Source organism: Urocampus carinirostris, chromosome 7 (genome assembly GCF_059441175.1).
Source record: "Urocampus carinirostris isolate Australia breed hairy pipefish chromosome 7, RoL_Ucar_1.0, whole genome shotgun sequence".
NCBI classification, from domain to species: Eukaryota; Metazoa; Chordata; class Actinopteri; order Syngnathiformes; family Syngnathidae; genus Urocampus; species Urocampus carinirostris.
Genome location: NC_142355.1, coordinates 23950430 through 23966537, shown reverse-complemented (window position 1 = coordinate 23966537; position 16108 = coordinate 23950430). Strand labels below are relative to the sequence as shown.

Here is a 16108-nt window from a genome sequence, read left to right as displayed (position 1 = left end):
ACAGGCTGAGACATATTCCCGTACATCATTGGCCATGGAAGGCCACCAGAAGCGTCGGGACAAGAAACTGTGGGTCCGAGCCGACCACGGATGGCAAGACAGGCGAGAATCGTGCCCCCATTGGAGGACCTCGGACCGTAAGGGTTCGGGGACGAATAGTCGACCCTCGGGACAGGAGCTGGGACCCGCTTGATCAGGTAGCGCCTCTCTGACTCGGGATTCAATATCCCAGGAAACCGCCGCCACCATACGGGAAGCCGGAAGAACCGTCGCAGGACCCTGAGGTATCTCATTGGGATTCTGGAATTGCCGGGAGAGGGCGTTGGGCTTCACATTACGAGATCCGGGTCTGTAGGACAGAGTAAAGTTAAAACGGGTGAAGAACAGGGACCAACGTGACTGGCGGGGGTTTAGCCGCTTGGCCGATCTAATATATTCCAAATTCTTGTGGTCTGTCCAAACTATGAACGGCACTATTACTCCCTCCAACCAATGCCGCCATTCTTCCAGGGCTAGCTTGACGGCCAACAACTTACGATCCCCCACGTCGTAGTTGCGTTCGGCCGGGGACAACCGCCGGGAAAAGAAGGCGCACGGGTGCATCTTCTGGTCCTTGTTTGACCGCTGGGACAAGATGGCACCCTCTCCCACATCTGAGGCGTCCACCTCCACTACAAGTTGGCGTGCGGGGTCAGATACCTGGAGTATGGGGGCCGTAGAGAAATGGTTCTTTAAACAGTTAAAAGCTGCATTGGCCGCGGGGGACCACCGGAATGGCTCTTTAGGGCTGGTGAGGAACGTGAGGGGAGCTGCCACCGAACTGTAGTTCCTGATGAACCTCCGGTAAAAGTTGGCAAATCCAAGGAATTGTTGGAGTTTCTTGCGAGACTCCGGGACAGGCCAAGAGGTGACAGCTGATACCTTGGCAGGATCCATCTGAAGGCTCCCCTTCGCCACGATGTAGCCCAGGAACGAAACCGTCTTGGCATGAAACTCGCACTTCTCCGCTTTAACAAATAGAGAGTTCTCCAGGAGACGACGGAGAACAAGCTGGACATGCTTTTGGTGCTCTTCGAGGGACTTCGAAAAAATCAAAATATTGTCCAGGTACACAAATACAAAGCGATTAAGCACATCTCGTAAAATGTCATTAATCAAAGATCGGAAAACGGCTGGGGCGTTGGTTAACCCGAACGGCATAACCAGGTACTCGTAGTGGCCGGTGGGTGTGTTGAATGCCGTCTTCCACTCATCTCCCTCCCGGATACGGACTAAATGGTAGGCGTTACGCAGGTCAAGCTTAGTGAAGATCGTGGCCCCCTGTAGAAGTTCAAATGCAGAGGCAAGCAGTGGCAAGGGATAGCGATTTTTAACAGTGATGTCGTTAAGCCCTCGATAATCTATACAGGGTCGGAGTGACCCGTCCTTCTTTCCCACAAAGAAGAACCCCGCCCCCGCTGGGGAAGAGGAGAGCCGAATAATACCAGCCGCCAAGGCATCGGAAATGTACTCCTCCATGGCCTCCCTCTCAGGAATAGACAGGGAGTAGAGGCGGCCCCGAGGAGGAACGGACCCTGGCAGAAGGTCAATCACGCAGTCGTAAGGTCTATGAGGGGGCAGGGAAGAGGCCTTAGCTTTACTGAAGACTTCCTGTAGGTGTTGGTAACAGACTGGGACCTTGGACAGATTGGGTGGAGCCCTTGTGGAAGCAGGGTGATCCGGGTAAGGAGCGGCTCGCAGACTGGTTTGGTGACAGTCCATGCCCCATTCTAGTATCGACCCAGTGCGCCAGTCGAAATGGGGTTTGTGTTTGACCAACCATGGATGACCTAGAACGAGGGGTTGGCTCGGGGAGTGAAGTAAATGGAATCGGATCTTCTCTCGGTGATTTCCAGACAACTGTAATTCTATGGGTTCAGTTATTTGAGACACGGTGCCTAACAGGTGACCATCTAAAGCCCGAGCTGATACTGGATTAGGAAGGGGTTTAACAGGTATTCCCATTTTGAGTGCGAGGGACAGATCAAGGATATTTGCTTCAGCGCCAGAATCGATCAGGGCATGTAAGGACTGAGATGAACCGGTAAGAATGAGATTGGCCCGGAGGACCGGTCTATCAGTCTTGGGGAACGAAACTAAAGCCGAGCTCAATCGGACGTCCCCTATGTCCGACGAGCGTTGGCTTTTAACGGGCAATTGACCACCCTATGACCCTGGCCGCCGCAGTAAAAACATAACCGTTTGGAACGCCTTCGCTGGCGCTCTTCGACGGAAAGGGAGGTACGATCCACCTCCATCATCTCATAAGATGTGGTGGACGTGGTTGAGGGGTTCGGTACCTTACTAACTTCTTGACTTTGCCTGGTGACGAATTGGCTGGGACCTTCCCTCTCTCGGCGTCTCGCCTGGACCCTACGGTCGATCCGGGCGGTCAAGTCGATAGCTTCGTCAAGTGTTGCCGGAGGAGCGTGGGATACTAATTCATCCTTGAGATAAACGGACAAACTGTGGAGGTAGGCGTCGACCAGCGCCTCTTCGTTCCAGTGACTCTGGGCTACTAGCGTCCGAAAGTCGATAGCATAGTCGGCAATGGAACGTCTCCCCTGGCGGATGTTCATGATCGAACGGGCGGCGTCGACCGATGAGGAACCAGAGTCAAATACCTTGATCATCTCCTGGCCCAGTAGGCTAAAGGAGGTGCATGCTGTCGCCCCCCGTTCATATTCGGCCGTTCCCCAAAGGCGGGCTCTTCCAGTCAAATGATTTATTACATAAGCCACCTTCGTCTTTTCGTTCACAAAGCTGCGTGGCTGTAAGTCAAATATTAGTCGGCAATTTTTAAGGAAGGGGCGGATCTGGGCGGGATCTCCACCGAATCTCTCTGGCGAACCCACTCGTGGTTCAACAATGCCGGTGCCGGACTGATCGGGAAGGGGCGCAGCCGGATTTTGTGGCCGGGCTGCTAGAGTAGTGTTGCTTTGCTGCTCGAACAATTGCTGGTGTCGCTGTACTTGCCGAACCAGGGTGGAAACGTCATGGGCTATTTGTTGTACAGCGCCTTCAGTGTGCAGTAGGCGCTGAAACGCGGATTGCTGCTCGGCATTTCCGCATTCTCCGGAGGAAGGGGAAACTTCCGCTGGATCCATGTTATGGTTCGAGTGTTCTGTCATGAACCAGAACGGACACTCGGATCCAATTGCGTCAGTTTTAGAGTTTTTATTGACAAGGATCGTTGGAACAGGCTTGGGACGTCGGCTCTTGCTGGTCGAAAGCCTCTTCGGGCGGAACGGCAGCTTCGTGATGAAGAGCGTAAGGTGCAACGTAGCGGGTAAGTCGGTGGCCGCGGCGGGAGAGTAGATCGTAAAACTCGTAACAGAAATAGGTCAGGCAACGAGAAGCAGGCATGAATCAGGCAAGGGAATTCGTGGGTACCTTGTGTGTTGGAGTCACACTCAGAGATACGAGGACTACACTCGAACGTCCATCTCTGGACGCTGACAGCTTAAGTGGGGAAAACCATCCAATCAGGAAGCGCGCCAGATGATTACCCCAGGTGGCTCCACTTAGGTAATCACGACATCACATGTCACAAGGGTCAAAAATGGGATCAACCCTATACCTTGGTCAATTTGGATATTTTCAACAAAAAACTAGCCAATTGTTTGGGTTGTTTTAAACAAAGTGACGCAAGCTGTTTAGTTTATAAATAAACCAACTTTAGGGGGTATTACTTTTAGAAAACTCTTTTCTTAACAGAATTATTTTATACAAGGAAACCTGAAAATATTATACAATACTTGTGGGGTCGTTTTTGTAAAACCACACAGGACGTTGGCTCGAATCAACCCAAGTAGTCCGATTTTGTCACAATCTTGGCTGATATTTTACGCAAATGTTTTTAGATTGCCGTGGCAATTAATAACTTCAGATCCTTAATTGGACGTGACAATTTGTTTGAGCCTTGGCAATCACCTGTACAGGTGCTCTTTTTAAAACTCTTGCTTTTCACTTACAATTGAAAAAGGCCATCAGCATCATTGTTACTGAGTGCTAAGAGTGGCCGTATTTCCAGTTGGCTGTCTGGAACGCCGCCACTCTGCCCAATAAGTTTGCATCCAGACAGTTGGCTGCTGCTTGAAGCGGTCAATTCACCGTCTTGATATCATCAGCAAACCAAGACAAATGTATCAAATCAATTACACGGGGACAGGCCACACTTCCCAGTAGTAGATCAGAAACAAGCTCCCGGCCAGAGTACATTACTTGCAGGATCACAGCAACGTTGCCCTGACCTGTACTCTTTGCACAATTTATTGTTAACCAAAGAACAATGGCACACGCACGTGTTTTTTTTAAAAAGGCTGGCGTGAAAAATGAGGATACCTTGAAAACAGGACAGGAGCTTCGAGATAGAAGAAAAATATTATCATCAACTCAAAATAAAGATGCTTGGAGAAAAGAAACAATGGCATAACGCACTGACTCGTTAGATAGAATAAAAATCTATCAACATTTTGCCTTTACAACAATTTTCAGATGTAAAGACAGTTTAATAGGCATTTGTTACACATGTCTGTTACTCTAAAAAGACCACTGATGTCCCGACAAGTATTGCGTTCCAACTCTGCTGATGCAACTCCGCAAAGTTGGGCACCGTTAAAATCTAAATTATAAAATCTATCTATCGATCTATTTATCTACCTTGGTCATAACCCTCAAGAGGGATGACCGACAGCAAGACAAACACATACAATAACAAAGAAAATAAAAAAGGGAAAAAAATAGCAAAAAAATCACACACAAACATTTTTGGACCATGGCCAACCCAAATGCCCAAACACCCAAACAAGTTAGGCACCTCGGCACCTAAGTTGGTCATGCTTTCGTCCCTCCAGATCAAACCGGACAGAAGAAAGCGGCCATGTCACTCGGGTCAGGGTGACACAACACATTATTTTGTTCAACAGTAGGGCCCAACAGCTTTTACTGGTTTACCCCTGCCGCATCATACGGGTGCCCTGCCCATCCCTTAGAACGTGTCCAAACATCCCACTATCCTTTTACAACACCTCTCCACTCATTCTTATCACCAACAAGAGCTCTAGTGTCCACCATTTTTTGACATCTTTCCTGCAGTGCACTCATAACACCATCCATCCACGTCATTCGTGGCCTTCCTCTTGGTCTCTTTCCATATACTTCTGCTCTGTAGATCTTCTGTATCATTCGTTCCTCATCCATCCTCTCCATGTGTCCAAACCAAACAAGTACTCTCTTATCCACACGCTTACTCAGTTCCAATACTACTCCAGTTCTGTCTCCAGATTATAAAATACTTTGTTTTAAAAGGAACACAATGCATACGCATCAGTTGGAATAGAAAAAAAATTGCAGACTGTAAAATCTTTCGGAACAGATTTAGACTTTGCTAGATATCGGCACGGTTTAAGATAATGTATTTTTTGCAGAAATGAAGAAAAAAACCCAGTTTTAAGAATAGGAAAAGAGGAGTGTTATTTTTGTCTTAAAAGCAAAATTTGTTGTATTCCGACTTACAATAAGCTGGCACTAAGTTTTCAGTGTAAAAGAAGATGCTAGTTTTCCACAAAGAAGAGGGAGCTGTTATTCAGAATAGAAGACAACAACACGCGCTTCACGGCAAAAAATGTATTTTTTCGCCAGTATAGAATAAAAATACATTGGTTTCCAGTATACAAGAAGATGAAACTCGTTTTCAGTGAAGAAGACAAGGTTATTTTCCCAACAAGGATGAAATAGAAGCTTCTATTCAGAAAATTAGATGGCAGCATGCGTTTCCAAGATAGAAAATATGGGGTTTTTTTTCAGCATGGAAGAAAACAATGCTTGTTTTTGGCACACTCAAAGCACATAATGTGTGACTCCAATACACTTCATTTGTTAAATAAAAGAATAAATGTATATGATACAGCTTCAAGTAATACATTTGTCTGACAACCAACAGGGAAATTTATCTTAGCACTAAAGGGTGTTTAACTAAATTTGTGTCTGGCACAAAAAAAACATATGTGACGATTCATTACTTAAGCCTCCCCCCGTCATTGCTTGCATGCTATCATATTGAAAGTATGGAAACCTATACATGTTTATGGTAGTTTAAGTATAAGCAGAAATTGTTTTTGCATCTGTGTGAGTTTACCAATGATGACATTTGATGGTGATTTTATGCAAAAATGGGCGAAATTCCAAAAGGGATAAATACTTGTTCAAACCACTGTAGTTGTCAATAGTAAAAGATGTGTTGACTTAAAATCAAGTTTTGGATAGTGGTGTTTTGTTCTTTTCCAAATGTATTGACAATCAGCTATCTTACATAGAATACATTTCAATACATTGAATTTGAGGTGCTTCTGAAATAAAAACACTGAATGTCTTGCATTTTTAATGTAAAATATATTCAGTGTTATGATTTGCCATTTGCTCTCACCTGCGCTCACTCGTTTAGCCCCAGTTGCCACTTGTTCACCAATTATTTCTCCCCCTATTTAAACACATCATTCTCATTCACTCCTTGTTAGTCCATCAGCGAACCTCCGCACATGCATGGCAAGCAATTCTTGACTCTGGCTCCATTCTGTCCCGTCCTGTCCTGTTTTCTGCTCGTCCGCCCCTGGCTTCCCGATCGTCTCTGGTTACCTGACTTGTACCGATCTCCGACCACGCTCTTTTCTCCCGTCCCAGCTGCCCAACTTGCTTCTGATCTCCGACCACGCTTCGTTCATGAGGGCTTCCTGCTCCTCCTGCCCAGCGAGCACCGAATCGCTGTTGTTTGTTTCCCCGCGCCTGACTTCCTCGATTCTCCAATAAAGCTTTGCGTGAAACGTTACGCATTTGGGGCTACTGCCTGTTCTGGTTCTGACGTTAAGGTAGCTGAGGCAGATACTCAACTGGTAAAAAACAGAACACGTCACAAATGGGATGCTCTATTTCAAGGGACTTTCTGTCCCAAAAAATCTGTGTTAGTATAAACCTGAACTTAAATTGTCAACATCAAAACTTTCCCTTCCATCAGCTCACTTACAAGTTGTGGACCTGACTGCACCACACTCGTCACCCGTCATCACCTCCCCGCTATTATCTACTTAAAGATGATTGGCCACAGCACCAACGTTGTGCTAACGACTCTTCTCAGCACCCTGCGCCTTTAACCGGAGATTACAGCTGACTGAACCCATTTTGGATTCACCACCCCTCCCCACTCAATTCCGTTCCATTCCACACCGCCTTGCCCTCCCCTATTCTACCTTTCCTTAGCACCAAGCATGGCTGTCATCAGAATGCAGGGCTTCTCTGCAGGACCACACACACACAGTAATTATTAATAAGACAAGATGACAAGTGAGCATCCCTCATGAATGCTAAGAGGTGCCAGCAGACAGGAGATGACTGATACGTTATACAGTAGACGAGGCCCGACTCCCTCCTTGATCAGGGCTCCTTGAAGGAGCATATGCTGGTCAGGACCCACCAAGATGGAGGTGCACGAGGTAGCGTGTTCATCAATAGAGATTGGGGATTTCACGAGAGACGTGTTGGGGGTACTTACTGGTGGCTGCTCATGTTGAAAAGCTCGAGTGGTACGTTCACACTAAATTAGGCCGGGTGTGAAACGACAGTGGCCAGGCTCTGCTCCTCTTTTCACACCTTTGGAAAATACAGGACACAATCACGTAAATATGCAACATATTTTAAATATATATTACCAATTCCCACATAAACACTTATTTCAAAAGTTTTTAGCTCACTCGCTTTGTATTTCCTTCTTAGTGACGGCACTTTCCTCTCACCTCTGCCTATGCTCTGTTTAACTATTTTTCCAGGGAGCACTAAACTGTAATGGATTTTAAATCTCTCTTAATATACGCTCCGCTCTGTGAATCTGTGGGGCTGAGGAACACCACACCTCTTGCATAGCAAGTACCGAGGGATGCTAGCTAACTCCTTGTGCGGCGGGACAGAAGGCCATTGAACACTGTTGAGGGGCAAGCCATTTTGAATGGAAGAGTCTGGAAGAATCAAACAAATTGCATAAGAATATGCATAATTGTTGTGTTGACACAGGGCAATTTTCAAGTAGGTCTACATCATCTTTTTAATTGGAATGGACGATAATTATTGGGCGGATAGTTATCGAGCTGATAACGGCTAAATATGACGTCAAAGTAGACAGCTCAATAGGAAAAAAAGGTCCAATGATTCGTCGCTTGGCGCCACGCTATAATATTCCATCGGCTGAACCTATTTGCTAGAAATATTATAAGCATTCATATTCCTCATTATAACATAATTGGACTTTCTATGGAATGAGTAACACAACTTGTGTCTTTTTTCTACCTACAATGAGTTTGATTAGTAGAAAGCTTTTTTTTGCCTTTTTTTGCACTCTCGAGTGTTTGTGAGTGAACACAGATTTAATTTGATTGACAGCTCAAAACCTCTACAGGCGTTATTTTCCAAATATAACATTTACTGGATGTAGTTTGCCTTCTATCAGCATGTGTGTATTATTTTTGTATTTATGATAGCTACTATAGCGAATATGCACAGATAAGTATTAGTGATATAAATGTTTTTGCCAAATCATGTGCAACATTAAATATCAGAGCACTTGTACAAATTTTAGAAGTGAACCATTATCACATAATGAACATTTTTATATGCACTTACTGCAATATCTATATGTCAGTATTTTGGTGCTCAAAACATTATCTTTTTATTGTTGTTATACCAGTAGTTAGTATTGAGAAACAAAGTACAGCATTTCCGGACTATAAGTTGCACCAGCCCAAAAAATGAATGATGAAGAAGGAAAAAACATGTGTATGTCGCACCTGGAGTGAAGTCACATTTTTGGGGAAGATGTATTTGATAAAGTCAAACACCAAAAATATATACGACTTCTTGAAAGTCAATATAAATTGGAGAACAACAGGCTAAATAAGTGTACGGTGTACACACAAACAAACCATTGACATGCCCTGTTATGTCAGTAATGACGCAACAGATTAAGAGTTATTCAAGTAACTCTAGCATAAAGAACATGTGTACCAAAGAATCTGTTTCACTCCAAATCACTTAATCCAATGAGATCGTCATCCTTGGCGTCTCTTTTACCGAGAAATAACTCCCACAACTCTGGAGGTTGATGATAAGCCGCTTCCTCTTTCCGCTTCTAAAAATGTCCCCACCACCACAACAGGGCAAGGTTGAAATGATCAACACAGAGCTAGAGCACCCTCGTGTGGTTCAAAGTGGACAAAACATGTGAAATTATATGCTGTACTGAATCCAAGCCCTTTGACTTGTTTTCACGCTCCCAAAATGTTCAGTATCATCATCCTTTCATTTGGTACTCATTAGTATTACACTTACTATTATTATTTGTTCGGACTAACATATTACAGAGTTAACAGAGTAAATTTTAACAAGACAATGACTAATCATAACATCTTTGTGTTGTGCAATAATACAATTGCAATGTTCCACAATGTAAGTAATGTTGATGAGTCTTCGTAATGAGTGTCAATGTGCTGACTGCAACCTGACTCAGCATGTATGAACCAGGGTGGGAATTCTGTCCCAGAATAATATAACAATGTAAGAATCAGTGAAATTGCCTACGCTAGTTTAGCCTGTATATAATCACAGATAATACTATTCACAGAAGAACGCCAAACTAACACGTGTCAACAGCAACTGAAGAATAATGTTAAGCTCAGACAGTCAAGATTTGGCTCATTTCACATCAGTTGTGCTGCTCATACCACAAATGCATGTTATCCACAAAAAGGGCATCCTTTACAAGGGAAATAAACTGGCCGTCCAAAAGTAAAAGAAGCATTGATTCCACAGAAAAAAAGATTACTCTGCACCTTTTTTTCCGACTGTTTCTTAAGAAGTATCTACACACTCAACACTGCAGTGGTTATTTATAACCCATGTTGGGTTATTTTTAATCCAGCAAATTTTAGGGTTGAAAGAAAAATGAAGTAAATATTTATATTGGATACATGCATGGTGGCTGATAAGGTACAATTACCATACAGAATGCTACTCTATTACTTATTTTGCGTGTTGCAGATTACTATAATTCTATTCGTATTTTATTTATTGTTGGCTTGTATTTGTTACTAGTGATTTAGAAGGCACAATCCAAATATTTAATACACATCATGTACGCTGGTGAATTTAGACAAAGGTCAAGGTAAGAAAACAAGCAGTTACATTCAGATTTTTACCCATGGACAATTATGAGTCCTGATTTAATCCATCATGCTTCTTTTTTGATTTAGCAGAGAAACCAAATTACCCGAAGTAATCCCATGTTAACATGGTGAGAATGTGCAAACTCTATAAATGAAGGTGTAAGTCCCAACTCCAAAGCTTAACTCAGGGGCTGGGGTTTATACCATCCAAAAAACATATTTAACACATAGGTGGCATTTGCTTAGAATTGGCTTGAAATGATGAAAAGCGTTTGGTGAACCTTAAACCTAATAATGACGCACTAGCTGCCAATGATGGGTTAACGTTTTAATTAAATAAGAGACACATACATTTGCTTCTTTCGGACGCGTGCGCGCTCTCAAAGTGATCCAATAGCAATAGGTGATATTATCAATAAGAGAAACAACTTTGAACTTCCATCTCTTCCTTCAGTCGCTTCCACTCATTCCTAGAGGTGCTCCATCATGGAGATGGACGTCTAAAAGGCTGCCATGTAGTCACCATTCCATTACCAGCCAACGAGCGTTGCAAGCTCTATTTCTGCACGGGCTCATCCTCATCAAGACGCATTTGAAATCATGTCATGCAAGGCCGACATAAACCGTCCTCCAAGGCCCCCCCTCGATGGGCTCGGCGATGCAACCTACACGAGGTGTGAATAAACGAAGCAAACAAATGCAATACTAACCTCCTGCGTTGTCTTGATCTACATCGTGGAAAGCGTGGTCGTGACTCAATTGCCCTGGCGGCGACGACGAGCTAATCTCCCCCTCCTCGTCGAGAATGAAGATTGTAACGAGGGAAGCTTGGCGTGAGTGGGCTGACGAATCCGCCGAGCGGCAGCGTCGTCTTTCCGGGGACACTGCGCGACAAATGGACCTTCTCCGGAGCGAGGGCACCATGCTTCGGCAGCGGGCGACACCGTCACCGAGTCCGCCGAGACGGTCCCATCGTGGGACGTTTGCACGCGAGGGTCCCCCTTCTCATCCTCCTCCTCCTCCTTCCTTTTTTGGGTTACTACCCCCTCCCTGTGATCACACCAGGGGCTCCATGTGTACGAAGAGTCTCACAAACCGGAGCTATCCAAACGCTGAAGGCGGGAGTCCAACGAGTGACGACGACGTCGAGGGGGAAACAATGTCGTCAAAGCACATCTAAAATGACATAAACATTTTCAAATGAGAAAAATATAGTAATACATATATGTTGGCATCTAGAAGAATCACAGTAGACGACATAAATCTTGGTTGGCGTCGATTTAAACGTTTGTGATTAAGGGCTATACAAATAAACATGACTTTCTTTTTCACCCACAAGCACGTCGAAGTAGCACAATTCTATTTAAAACAAATTATTAACACTAATGTGATTATCAATAATGAATAAAAGTAAAATAGAACAACAGTAAAGAACCAAAAAAAGAACAACCTCCTAATTCATATTCACCTGGATAAATACTAGCAAGTTGATAGAAGCTAGTAGGCTATTAGATATTTTATGCTATAAAAAATAAAATGGCAAAATAAAACCATATGTTGAATAATCAATATGATTATATGTTTTGAAATAAAAACAAATAAACAGTGTTCACGTCTAGAATGATCAAATCAGACAATACTTACAGCTATTTGCTAGCGTTAATTTAAACCGGCTTCTTTTCACTTCCCAGCTTACTAGATAAGCGAGCTAAGGAGCCAAAATGGCATTAAAAAGAAAATAAATATCGGTAATATAATGTCAGGACCAGAACGGAGACAGGAACAACTTGCGTTACGTTTCTCTCAGTTTTATTGGAAGAAAGAAAAGGGTTTCGGTGATCGCTGGGCGCGGGAAGCAGGTCGCTCTGAACGCGGAAGTGGGACTTCCGTGGCGAGCGATGGCGGTGTCGGGAACGGAAAAACGGGTCAGTAGCCGGGACAGGGGAGCAAAAACGGGGTCGGAAGCGAGTCGTAAGCCAGGAAAGGAGAGTAGACGTGGTCGAGGACAGAAAAGGTCGAAAGCCGGGACGGGAGAGTAGATATGATCAGGATAAAAAACGAATCGAAGCCGGGGGACACACAGGGGCAAAAAACAGTTTGGAGCCAAGGTCGAGAAAAAAAAAGGCTTGTCTAGTGTAAACTGAGGTTCGCAGACGGACTGACAACAGGGGACAGATAGGAGTGGGTTTAAATAGGGCCAGGGAGCCAAGCAGAGTCCGAGACAGTTGGCGCCAAAGGAGCGGGCACAGGTGATTGCCATCAGTAATCATGACATGTAATTGTTATTTAGAAAAAAAAGAAACTAGTATGTAACAGTAAAGAACCAAAATACAAAACATATAACAAATATTGATTCAGTTTCACCTGTTAACATGCTAGCAAGATGATAAGCTAACCTATTCAATGTTATAAAATTAAATACCTAAAGAAAATGAAGCAACCTATTTTTTGAATTATAGAAATAAACTGTGTACGTGTCTAGAAGAATCACAGAACACAATTCTTACTGCTCTCTGCGAGCATCTTCGTAAAGTGTTTTCTTTTCCTGGCTTACTTGCGATAAAACGATAAGAGGCAAAATTGTATTAAAAGAAAATAAATATTTATTTTGTAGTTATCATAAACAAAGTGAAATAACATATAAAGTACAACACACATAAAAAACAAGACAAACATTTTACCAAAAATTGGTTCATATTCACCTCGTTAAATGCTGGCAAGATGACACGCTAATCTTAGGTATGCTATAGAAAGAAATACCTTAATATTTATTATTAATTACTTTATTATTACCAATCTTCAAAAATAGTACGTAAGAGTACAGTATCCCAAAAAAATATAAAAATGAAAAACCTGACCCCATCACAGCAAAAATAGTCATATTCACCGCTTACATGCTAGCAAGATAATAAGCTAACCTCTGTAATGTTATAAAATTAAATACCAAAATACAATGAAACAACCTATTTTTTAAATTGTAGAAATAAACTGTGTACTTGTCTGGAAGAATCGCAGAAGACGATACTTACTGCTCTCTGCGAACATCTTCGTAAAGTGGTTTATTTTCCTGGATTAATTGCAATAACACGATAAGCCCGCCAAAGAGGCAAAATGGTATTAGAAATAAAATACAAATTTATTTTACAATTATTATGAAAAAAAAGTGAAATAGTATAAAAAGTACAACACACATAAAAAACTAGAACTACACTGTACCAAAAATTGGTTCATATTCACCTCGTTAAATGGTAGCGAGATGACACGCTAATCTTAGGTATGCTACAGAAAGAAATACTTTAATATTTGTTATTATTTTCTATAATAATTATTACCTATATTCAAAAATAAAATTGTACGTAAGAGTACAGTATCCCAACAAAAAATAGAAATAAAAAACCTGACCCCATCACAGCAAAAATAGATTCATATTCACCACTCACATGCTAGCAAGATGATAAGCTAATATTAGGTATGCGACAAAGATAAATACCCAAGATGTTATTTGTTTTATTACTGTATGGCTATAATCATTATTATTTTAAAAAGTCAAAACAGTATAGCACCAAAAAAACATTCAAAAAAACAAACATTGAACAGAACCACATCATAGCAAAAACTGATTCAGTTTCACCTGGTTACATGCTAGCAAGATAATAAACTAATCCTTGATATGCTAAAAAAAGAACATATACAAAATAAAATGGAGATCTGTAAGGGTTATCAAAATAAATAAAATAAATAGCCTTTGTTTGTAAAGCCTGTAACTAAATAAGTAGCACACGATTACAACGCCAGCGAAGGTTTCAGGTCAGGTTAAGGTCAAAGTATTTTCGAAATGTTTAAAAACAAAAAAAAATCAACTTTATATTTTTGAGTGACAAAAAAGATGATAAAGACTGTCAAGAGAACTTTTAGAAAACCCAGCTGCGAATTCGGTCAAATCGACACTTGCTAAAGCTAGCAAAGAACAGTCCTTCTAAAATGTAAATGAGTTTAATTATTATTCAGACATTTACATGAGCAATTTGTGCCCTAGGTTAAATTTATGTCAAATATATGTCCGTTTTTTATTCTTATGAGTGATTTGTCTTATTCCTAAAAGCAAACACAGTTCCGAATAATAAAATAATCTCATTTGAGTGTAATTGTCGAAAAATTGTTTTAGTGCCAGTGGTAGAAGATACCAGGATTTCACTCCAGATTCTAAATCGCACCAGCCAAGATATTCACAATTCAGTGGGGAAAACGTATATAAGACGCACCAGACTATACCTTACACCCCCTGCCAAACTATAAAAAAACTGCAACCAGAAAATACCATTATATGCATTATTTCGGCATTGTGCCGTACCACCTTGAGCGTTCAATTTCTTGTTCTAAAAGATTGATGCTTTAATTTTTTTGCGCCCTCCAAGGTATTTTGTCATGTTCATTTGCATTCAATTTTGTGCTATGATGGATGAGTTTAACATCTTGAGAACATAGTTCTGTTTTTCTTTAAACAAATTCAGACTTTAAAAAGGCCGCTATATAGGGCAGTCGATACGACTGGTTAGTGACCATTGTTGTGAGCTTTAAGAGGTCTGGGATCGTATTGGAAATCACTAATCCATAATAATATAGTTTTTTAATGAAATCAATAAGTCATGTATTTATGTTGTGGCATTACGTCACTTCATAATCTTATTTATTTGTTCATTTACTTATGTTTAATTCTATTTTATTGTTATTGTTTATGTTTTGACTGAACATGAAGTGTTTTTATAGAGATCTTTGAGTTGAAATGAGTTGTTCGGAAAAGTCACATACAGATTTGATTACTAAAAAACTGCCCTCCTTATCAATCTAATGAATAGAAAACAGTTGTAATTTATCTCATCTCATCTCATTAGCCGTACCGCTTATCCTCATTAGGGTCGCGGGGGGGGCTGGAGCCCATCCCAGCCATCTTCGGGCAGTGGGCAGGGGACACCCTGAACTGGTTGCCAGCCAATCGCAGGGCACACGGGGACAGACAACTCATTCGCTCATTCACACCTAGGGACAATTTGGACCGGCCAATTCACCTGAAAATGCATGTTTTTGGAATGTGGGAGGAAACCGGAGTGCCCGGAGGAAACCCACGCAAGCACGGGGAGAACATACAAACTCCGCACAGAAAGTCTGGAGCTGGATTTGAACCCACGACAGGTTCCCATGACATGAACTGTGCCGCACAAGCGCTAACCACTGCGCCGCCGTGCTGCCTTGTAATTTATCTTACATTGTTATTCTAAATTCTATTTTAATTGGAAATGTTGCTAATTGAATGCTGACATTTTCATTTCCATTAAACAGGGTTTATAAGGGTGCTTGAAATCCTTAAAAAAGCTTGAATTTGAATGTGTTTTCGAAGATTGAAGAGTGCTTGAATTTTGGGTTAAATGCTTAAAATTATTGCCATGTTTCACAACAAATCTGTTAAGAATGATGCTGACACTGCTCTCTGTTGGCTTTGCTTTGCCATTACATTTGTTCTTCCCTCGTGATTAACGGCAGCTGCCATTAGTTTGTATGGCATTGTCCTACGAAGTGTCATCGCCTGCTACGGGTCGCTCTCCAGAGGACAGGTGCATGTTACACTTGAAGAGCGCCGTGCGAAATGTGTATTAGTGCAATGATTATGTATACATTTTGGACATTTATTATGGGCCATGCAGAAAATTAAAGTTGTGTTTCCCAGTGGTTATTTGTAACGGTGAGAAATTCCTGCAAATAAAAATGTAAAACAAATGTTTCCATTTGTCTTCAGTTATCAATTTAACTACTGAATTCAACCTGCAGTCATGCAGGATTCTGTCTGTGTCTGAATAGTAATGTATTGC

The 16108-nt window shown here is 42.1% G+C and overlaps 1 protein-coding gene across 7 annotated transcripts in view; it reads right to left on the bottom strand.

Moving 5' to 3' along the window:
• Positions 1 to 11319, bottom strand: part of tmem266 (transmembrane protein 266) — a 59885-nt gene extending 48566 nt beyond the window's left edge. For 3 of the 7 annotated variants that reach the window (XM_088340233.1, XM_088340240.1, XM_088340237.1), the window contains exons 1-2: positions 10955 to 11319; positions 7586 to 7683 (exon numbers count right to left, since the gene is read on the bottom strand). In XM_088340233.1, coding sequence (XP_088196359.1) covers positions 7586 to 7599 — 14 coding nt within the window. In that variant the 5' untranslated portion in view covers positions 7600 to 7683; positions 10955 to 11319. Of the gene's footprint in view, positions 1 to 7585; positions 7684 to 10595; positions 10732 to 10778; positions 10862 to 10954 lie in introns of those variants that run through there. The other 4 variants (XM_088340235.1, XM_088340239.1, XM_088340234.1 and 1 more) reach the window with 4 other exon arrangements.
• Positions 11320 to 16108: the final 4789 nt, after the last annotated feature.